Source organism: Gadus macrocephalus, chromosome 12 (genome assembly GCF_031168955.1).
Source record: "Gadus macrocephalus chromosome 12, ASM3116895v1".
Taxonomy (NCBI): Eukaryota; Metazoa; Chordata; class Actinopteri; order Gadiformes; family Gadidae; genus Gadus; species Gadus macrocephalus.
The window spans coordinates 1,683,905-1,693,904 of record NC_082393.1 but is presented as its reverse complement, the minus strand read 5'-3'; the positions used below and the strand labels follow the sequence as shown (position 1 = coordinate 1,693,904).

Here is a 10,000-nt window from a genome sequence, read left to right as displayed (position 1 = left end):
ATAGAAAGGGAAAATATGAAACAAACATTCATGAATTATTGAGAAATACTGCTGGGTTGAATATCATAGCATATCATCCCATCTGCACCGTCCTTTCATAATGTAGAATATCGTGTTAACCTCTACTATAACCGATGCTTACCTCAACATTAATTATAATACTACTCCTACATTGATTCATGTTGAATATTTCAGTCGTTCTCTTATTTACATTCTTTATTTGAGCACCCTGCATGCGTTCTGCCGCTGTGACAGCATAGTGTCTAATAAACGTTATCTGATCCTTCTGCTCTGCCTCATCATCCCTCTGGGAGATGGCCGGCGTCCACCCCCACCTCCCCGCGGAGACACGGAGCAGGTACTCCACCACGGGGAGAGTTACACCGGGCGGACGTGTGGGCCGTCGGCCCAGCGGAGCGGGACCTGACGCGGTCACAGCTCCGTGACCACGGGTCTGACAGCTCCCCGTCGGCCGCACAGCCTGGCCCCTGCTGCCTCCACCTCCCCCCCCCAGCACCACCCTCCACCTCCACCACCAGCACCACCACCACCACCACCAGCACCACCGGCCTCGTCCTCCCCTCTCCTTCACCCCCCTCCCCGTCGCTCTCTCTCTGGGCTGCTTGTTGGCATCATGGATGTGTTCGAAGAACCGGACACAAAAACACGTTACTGCTCTCCTTGTCTTTCCCCAAATTAATAATTCACAGTCAAACATATTTAAAGCCTTCTGTTGCTTCTAGAAGATCGTAGCAGAAATTAGAACTATTTGGCACTGTGTAGTCGTTTAGCAGACATGTTTAGCCAAAGTTAATTCAGATACACGTCGTCAAGTATCGTAGCTCTTAGATCCCAAATGTCCAATCACTGGACTTTGGGGATCTAATTGCTTCTAAATAGCAATTAAAAGTAAAAACTGTATCGGCGACATCCATGCACATGGACTTTGTTTAGACGTTCAAGTTAATAACCAGCATCGTTCCCCTTTTTAATTGCCTTCAAAACAAAGTATGAGAAAGTTGGAGCCTAATTGTTAGCATAGCAGGGACATGTACTTCTGTTCTGCCAGGTTTAGCCATTTATTACTTAACAAGAATCCGGTGTCGGGGCAGAGAATATATTTGTGTTAATCTGCGTGGGGGATTTGCATGACAAAAACGTGAACACAATATGGATTACATCCTCTGTTGTGCTAACGACAGGGAGAGACCGACTGTAGCTCTCCGCTATATCCGGATCATTGGACCAATTTGTCCTCCATCCAGTGAAAGGAGTCCTGGGTGCGGTAAGCAACGCTCGCTATGCTAACTAGCGCTCCACCACTGAGCCTTCATAGGAAACCTCAGGGGAGATGCTAGCGCTACATCACTAGCTTTACAACAACAACTCATCATGTGAACCGACACAACAGGCAACAATTTGGATAGGTTGGATTGTATTTGGTAGTAGAAATATGTCTCCTTTGAATATGGATTCATATACGTCTTCCCATAATAACAATAAATTGATTCATCGTTTTTCCAAGGACCTCACCACACAGTATACAAGGTGAGGAGTGAAACTACCCAATCAGTGACCAGAGGATTACAGGGGTGTCCGCCATGTCTGTGGACACCGGGGTTAGCACCCCTAAACCCCTAAACTACCTTAGTACTACTAGTTAGCCATTAGCTACTAGTTCCATGTTCTGAATGCCAGGGAACCGAGGGGCATATTGAGGCCCTTGTGTGACTGCAGAAGCTCCGAGCTACGACAACAATAGAAAAGAGTTTTAAGTCCAGAGTTACAGCAGAATAGTGGTGTAATCTGGTCGAGGATATAAGGGCTCTCCTTCGGTCAAATGCAGTCCAGACATTTTCCCACCACCATCAAACAGATGGTTCACAAACTTAATATCAAAAGCTGGGAATATTTGTTTTAAAGATTACGTGCAGTTTGATTTAGATTTGATGACAGATTGAAGACGACCATTTAGGGGATGTGGAAGGAGGGCGCGGGAGGGAGTTGGCGATGTTTGGATTTCATAATAAGAGTTTGGGAAGTAAAGTGCGGGTTGCCTTTTAAAAAATGGCACACCCTAACTAGCTAGTGAATTCTGATTTCTCAGAACCAATCAGGAAAGAGTCGCCCGCCCAGATCTATGATTGATTGATAAATGGATAGATTAGACGGTCTACGAGGGAGTGGGCAGCAGACCTGATCGATCCAAGACCTCAGAGTGGACATTGCCGTTTGTGGGGTGGATCGTTCTCACCGTCTCAAGAGAAGCTAGCTAGCTCAGAGTTCAGCCACGTTCGTCTAATCTTATTGACCGAGTCCAGGGCTCTGCTGTTCCCTTTACCCAACAGCGGAGGGTGGTCTGGATTCCCCTTCGTATCCCGACAGGAAGGAGAAACGCCGTCGCAATGCCAGTCATTTAATAATCCAGGGACATGCCGTGATTTCATGGCAACGATGCATCAATATTAATGTGACATTTGAGGACAAGAACAGGCCTAAAATAAAAACACCCACATTCAGCCAAGAGAGAAAATGTTTCATAAAGAAACGCATACGTTTATGATCCCGAAATATCGCGGCGGTGGGTAATATTAGCCTTGGCGAGTTGTTATATTCACGTTATTAAAAAGTAACTCAATGAACAGAGTGTTTTGGACGCGTTCTGCAGTGTGGAGGAGGAGGATGAGGAGTAGGAGGAAGGGTCTCTCTGTGGCACTAAGATGCATGGCTGGTTATTATGTTTTGGAAATACGATGTGCTTAGCAGGTGTGGTAGAGGTCAGACACAGCCTCAAGGCGTCGTTTAGAAACACACAAAATCGCACACCAACCAAATGCACACAAACAAAAAGGACACACACACCAACCGAAACACCCACACCAATTGAAACACACTAGAACACAAAAACACACAGTAAAATAATTAAACATTGGGGTGGAAATGAGACCAGTAATCCAGTTAGACTACACAGTATACTGCACTTTAATGCTTGTTTTACATAAGAGACCCATTCTCTATACATCTCCATTTCCAACCTCCCTGGCAAAATACATCTTCATTACAACACCTACATGGTAAAATGCATCTTTATTTCAAACCGCCCTGGTAAAATACATCTTTATTACACCACCTACATGGTAAAAATACATCTCTTTGACCCCACCTCCCTGGTAATATAAATCTCCAACCTACCTGGTATGTGTTGTCAAAGCTGTCGTACATGAAGCGAGTGATCAGGGATGTCTTTCCAACTGCAAGAAACAAACAGAACAAACAGTACGTTAATGTTTTGCAGCGGGCGAGAGACCATCACCGACTGCAGATGGGTTCGACTATGACATGCAGTCCACTCCAAATCAATTGTGACTCCAAACAACGTAAACACAACACAAATGTATTAGATTATATTGGGGAATTGCTTCCCTAGATGCACACAGCAGCAGATTTGTGGGGTATATTCTTCAGAATAAAACGAGGAAAAGGGAAGATCAGCTAGTTTTGTATCCCCGTCATGAATGACATTTGCAGCAGCCTGTAATATAACTGTCAGCGTTTCCCCCGGTTGGTCACTTATGTCAAAGGTCTGCGCATCAGTCAAAATGACAGGAATAGCAGTGGCTCATGCTTGGGGGGGGGGGGGGGGGGGGGTCGCCATGGCAGCATGGTCTACGGGGGAGACGGGCACACAGAGGGTTTGGCCAAAGGCTCAGGCCATAATCCAGGCTCTCCTGCACCACTTTAGAGCACTGCTTCTCAAATGGGGGTACGCAGCATACCCCTAGGGGTACTTTGGAGTACTGCAGGGGGTAAAAAAACATTCTTTTTTCACAGTTGCATGAAGCCCCGGCCCATGTTTCTCACTTCATTTTCAGTATTTGCACCCTTTTGATGTTCATTGTTGCGCTGCCAAATAAAACACACGCATATTATTTATGTTAATTCTTTCTCCCAAAAATGTTTTGTGCCGGTGAAAAATATCTTAGAGGTGGTACACTAGCAGAACAAGTTGGAGAACCAATGATCTAGAGGCCTGTCTAGGAAGAACATGACTCCATATATTACGAGATGTTAACTCATTCTGGACCCATCCCAGTGAGCAATCCGACACCTGCTGGCTCACACGCTGATGCATTATGGGTACTTATAGAGTTCAGCTTGCTAGCATGGGAGGTCATTAGCGACCGCATGGGGAATCAACGCCGAGGTAGGTTATCTGAACGCGCTGTCATTATAACAACATTAAGTCATTTAGCAGACACGGTTCTCCAAAGAAACTTAGTTTGGAGAGTCATTAAGGAGGTAGGGGGCTAGACAGTACAGAGACAGGTCATTAAGGAGGTAGGGGGCTAGACAGTACAGAGACAGGTCATTAAGGAGGTAGGGGGCTAGACAGTACAGAGACAGGTCATTAAGGAGCAGGTAGGGGTTAGACAGTACAGAGACGGGTCATTAAGGAGCAGGTAGGGGTTAGACAGTACAGAGACAGGTCATTAAGGAGCAGGTAGGGGTTAGACAGTACAGAGACAGGTCATTAAGGAGGTAGGGGGCTAGACAGTACAGAGACAGGTCATTAAGGAGGTAGGGGGCTAGACAGTACAGAGAGTCATTAAGGAGCAGGTAGGGGTTAGACAGTACAGAGACAGGTCATTAAGGAGCAGGTAGGGGTTAGACAGTACAGAGAGTCATTAAGGAGCAGGTAGGGGTTAGACAGTACAGAGACAGGTCATTAAGGAGCAGGTAGGGGTTAGACAGTACAGAGACAGGTCATTAAGGAGCAGGTAGGGGTTAGACAGTACAGAGACAGGTCATTAAGGAGCAGGTAGGGGTTAGACAGTACAGAGACAGGTCATTAAGGAGCAGGAAGGGGTTAGACAGTACAGAGACAGGTCATTAAGGAGCAGGTAGGGGTTAGACAGTACAGAGACAGGTCATTAAGGAGCAGGTAGGGGCTAGACAGTACAGAGAGTCATTAAGGAGCAGGTAGGGGTTAGACAGTACAGAGACAGGTCGTTAAGGAGCAGGTAGGGGTTATACAGTACAGAGACAGGTCATTAAGGAGCAGGTAGGGGTTAGACAGTACAGAGACAGGCCGTTAAGGAGCATCTTTCTCTGGGATGCCTACAGGTTAGACTGTGGACACTGGGGATCGAACCCAGAACCTTTTGGATGGTCGTCAAACAGTCTCCACACTGCCCATGTGCAGATCGTTCTCAGGTATATTTAACTGCTATGCTGCTACTAATTAAGCTCCAACTTTCTCTGACTTTGTTTTTTTTAAGGCAATTAAAAAACTGTAACAATGACAGTAAATTGACAATTTAACTTCTCGCAAAACATGGTAGGGGCCACTAGAGGACATGGACAGCATAGAAACGGGATGATAACCATCAGAAAGCGGGAGGAGGGAACACTTTAACACATGATATACACTATTTATACATATTTATTCAAGCCTTGTGTCTCCATCATGTCTGTCATTTACAGCCACAGCTCATTTACATAGCGATGCCACTGCGTTTAAGATCGTTTTTTACAGCTGTGTTTACAAGGTCTGAGTGACTAAAACAGCAATATAGCAGCCTGATGAAGAGACACCATCTGTTTTCAGAGAGACTGAAACAGCTTCAGTGGGACGCTAAACCATAGAACTAGGAAGGTATGAGGCAGATATAACCTCAAGTTATTCCTCCACATGACAATCTCCTTGACTATTAAGTCATTCAGCAGATGGTTCAATCCACAGAGACACACAGCGAGGGTTTGTGGTAGATACCTTTCATTAAGCAGCAGGTAGGGGCTGTGGGCATCTCGCTCACAGAAGACTGGAAAAGAAGGAATCAAATCCACATATGTATAGCTTTGAGCCATGAGCCCGCCTGAAACATCCACTAATCGTCTTCACAGACGCCTTGGAGAATCAGTTGATGAGACTTGTTCCATGACTCCATTTTGAGACCTCTGCAGATTCAGCATGTTTTTCCGTATCACCACAATATTATGAACGCTGGAAGGCACCCAATGAAACCAACGCGGCTCAGCCGTCATCGTGACGTCTTGTCATCGACAGATTCCCCACGGGCTTTGGAAACGTTCCAGGTTTTATCTCGGAGTCACCCTTCTCCTCCCACCTGCTGCCGCTCACGTTTCCTCTGCCGTCTGAGAATGTTAACACTTCTGTGACGTTCAACGGAAGAGGAAGAGTGTGAGGGCGGTTCAGGCCATACTCTGTACATTTAGATCCACATTAAGGGCATTTAGCAGACGCTTTTATCCTTTATACATTTGTCAGAAGAAAGACAACGTTTCGCTGTCGGTACAGTAAGGATGTTCATAGAACCAAGTGCCAAGGACTAACCATCACTAGGTTAACCCATTCCCGGTACACAACAAAGATAGCTAGGATTAGATGCTACAGAATGCCATGTAACATTTGTAAGTGTGAGGATGTACAACATACAATATGTTTAAGAGGGGTGTTTGGGGACGTGCTATGCAGAGTCTAGCTTAATACTGAACAAGTGAGTCTTGAGGCTTTTGGCGGAACTCAGTGCTCAGTAAAAGTTCCTAACGACAGCTCTAATCAATCCCCTTTATCACCGGCCTCGTCCTCAGGCCTGTGATGGAGCTGAGCATTAACTCATGATGTCTACTGGCTGCCTTGACTAAACTCCCTTAATGACCTCCAGTTTCAGACCGATCCCAGCCCACCACCGTCTGCCTGTGAGCCAGCCTCCACGTTACTCACACCACAACAAAAACAGAACAAACCGTTTGTCTTAAGGCGTTAGCGTAGCGCTGTAGCTATCGACGGCCCCCCCCCCGACTGGGGGGGGGCCGTCGATAGCTACAGTGCTACGCTAACATCAACGACAGCATGCGCCCCTTCTCCTTACAGATATTCATCGGCGTAGGAATCCATCACATCCTACCTCCTCCAAAGAGCCTTCCCTGATTGGCTGTTACCATGGTCTTGAGGGAAGGAGGGGGGTAGGGTAGGAGAACCATTAAGATGCAGGAGACGACAGCCATCGGCCGAACACATCTCTGGGGGGGGGGATCAGCTCTAGGAGACAGAAGGTCAGCTGGTGAGGACCTCCGGGAGGCCGCTCCGTCGCGCTGAGTCAGCCGCTCTCAGAGCCACCCTCTCTGGGTTCCCAACCGGAGGGCCGGGGGCCACCAGGGGCCCCTGGTGAGCCTGTGGGGTCGCGGAGGCGTGTCGACGTGTGAAGGTGCGTTGTCCGAAGGTCTCGTCGACGTCCTGCTCAGAGGGCCTGCTGATTCGTCACCACCAGCAAACAAACACCGACGAGTGCGGCGGGACTTGAACACGTTCACTTCTGGTAAAAAAAACTGATTTAACCATCCACACAGGGCCCGATTCATCGCATACTCAGGAACTAGATCACAGAACGGGTTCACCTCTTGTTTCCGCCTCCCACAGTCACCGTCACCCGTATAGCATCTCTCCTCCTCACCCGGTCAGACCGAACACGACTACACCCATTCATCACTTCAGACGACGAGGAGTTGTTCTTACAACACGGCTCAGGGAACACAGCACCACCCCCCCATCAGCACCACCCCTACCACCACCACCACCACCTCCAGGAGCACCACCACCACCACCACCACCACCACCTCCTCCAGGAGCACCACCACCACCACCACCACCACCTCCTCCAGGAGCACCACCACCACCACCACCTCCTCCAGGAGCACTACCACCACCACCTCCACCACCTCCAGGAGCACCACCACCTCCTCCAGGAGCACTACCACTACCACCACCTCCTCCAGGAGCACCACCACCACCACCACCACCACCTCCTCCAGGAGCACCACCACCACCACCACCTCCTCCAGGAGCACCACCACCACCACCACCTCCTCCAGGAGCACCACCACCACCACCACCACCTCCTCCAGGAGCACTACCACCACCACCACCACCACCACCACCACCACCACCACCACCACCACCTCCTCCAGGAGCACCACCACCACCACCACCTCCTCCAGGAGCACCACCACCACCACCACCACCACCTCCAGGAGCACTACCACCACCACCACCTCCTCCAGGAGCACCACCACCACCTCCACCACCCGCCTCACTACTACCGCCCCCCCTGCGGCGCTGCTCTGAGGCGTAGCGTTGGCAGCTTGGGGTAGTTTATGTTCCCGCCGTGCGTCCTCGCTACAACACCTCCTCCCAAGGACCAATTAGAGAGGACGGAACACGGGGTGTCGCCTCTCTCTCTCTCTCTCTCTCGGCGTGGAGTCGATGCTCGAGCACCGCGACCCATTTCCCTTCAGACGGTGAGGTACTCTGCGTTTCTCAGGCCGCCTTAACGACTCACCTGTCAGACGGATGCGCTCCGGATCCAATCCACTCACAAAGAGGGCTTTTGTTTGGTGAACTCAGGCTCGCAGAACTCAGGCTCTTACTCTTATTTCAGAACTAACTGAACAGCAGGTGGATTTCTTTCCTTTGGTAAGGAGTAGAAGTGCAGAACGCTCATGCTACGACCCTCCTAGGCAGCCGTCCTGCTCCTCCAGACCAAGACGCAGGGTGGTGATGTTGGAACCCTTTAATTGGATAGTTTGAGTATAATGAACCACAGCAGGCGGTGCAACAGGCTGCCATGCAGGAGGTATCCCAGAGTGTGGGGGCTGATGGCTAGTTTAACCTGTGCACACTGATTACTCAACGAGCAACAGGTGTGCAGCCCCAGAGTCCAATCAGTGTGACTCGGGCCAGGTGAGGCTGCTTCTTAAACCAGCCGTCATCCTCCGCAGACACACCCACACATCACAAGGCTTTAGCTTTAGTCGAGTCGTTAATTGTGACGGTGTTGTTTAATCATCACAGCCCCTCTGGAAGAAAGCATTAAATACTTTTAGACATTGCCCACGAACGAGACAAATAACCTCCAGGAAACACGACGTGGAGGACGTCATTAATCATCGTTAATCTGAAGGAGACACAGAAACGATACGATCATTGAGGGAACTGAGATCCATTAAGTCAATATGCACACCCCGGTGTATTTAAACACGCGTTTCCTTCTGTGCCTCATCATAAGAGTGGGTCCTGGAGGGTTTCAGGGGTTCAGCTTTTCAGGGGTAGAGGGGCGCAGGTAACAACAGCTGGGGGTCTCCAGTAATGAGCACAGGTGGAATGACGGAGGCTAATGAGTGGACTGAGGGAGAACTATGTGCTCGATGGCAAGTGGAGGAGAAAGGCCAGGCAGGACTCTCTCCTATCAGGAGGAAGCGTGGGAAACATCCCAGTTGGACATCGTCCCTTGGCTCAGGGTCCGATCCCTTTCCCTTCCCCAAACCGTCCTAGATGGAAAGTCATGAGTAGAGAAAGCCCAGATGTACGATGGGTAGATCGGCCTACCAGCCTTTCCAGTGGACTGTACCAACTGGTAGGCTGACTGTGATGTCACTAACGGGCAGAATTTATCCGGCTTGTAATGGATAATCAACGTCACGCCATAAAAGAAAAACGGGGGCCATTTAGCAGTCTAGGGAGGACAGACGTCATTCAGCCAATCAGAGAACACACTCACACTCCCTGGTCCCGCCTCCCACGCATCAGCACACCGGGATATAAATAAGGGCCGGGTATGTGGTCCCGTGACTCAGCTCAGAACACCGTGCACAGGGACCGAGTTAAACCAGAGTACACAGGACGAAATATTAATCCATAGGGCCCGCCGAGAGAGAGAGAGAGAGAGAGACAGAGGAGGAGAGAGAGAGAGAGAGAGAGAGAGAGAGAGAGAGAGAGAGAAGAGAGAGAGAGAGAGAGAGAGAGAGAGAGAGAGAGAGAGAGAGAGGAGAGGACAGAGAGAGAGAGAGAGAGAGAGAGAGAGAGAGAGAGACAGAGAGAGAGAGAGAGAGAGAGAGAGAGAGAGAGAGAGAGAGAGAGACTGAGAGAGAGAGAGAGAGAGAGAGAGAGAGAGAGAGGAGAGAGACAGAGAGAGACAGAGAG

General features: G+C 49.3%; 1 protein-coding gene across 2 annotated transcripts in view; it reads right to left on the bottom strand.

The window, feature by feature from the left end:
• The window catches only part of rab6ba (RAB6B, member RAS oncogene family a), a 34,309-nt gene that overhangs the window by 17,522 nt on the left and 6,787 nt on the right, over positions 1-10,000 (bottom strand). The window contains exons 1-2 of one of the 2 annotated variants that reach the window (XM_060067301.1): positions 8,361-8,660; positions 3,193-3,251 (exon numbers count right to left, since the gene is read on the bottom strand). In XM_060067301.1, coding sequence (XP_059923284.1) covers positions 3,193-3,222 — 30 coding nt within the window. In that variant the 5' untranslated portion in view covers positions 3,223-3,251; positions 8,361-8,660. Of the gene's footprint in view, positions 1-3,192; positions 3,252-8,360; positions 8,661-10,000 lie in introns of those variants that run through there. The other variant, XM_060067300.1, reaches the window with a different exon arrangement.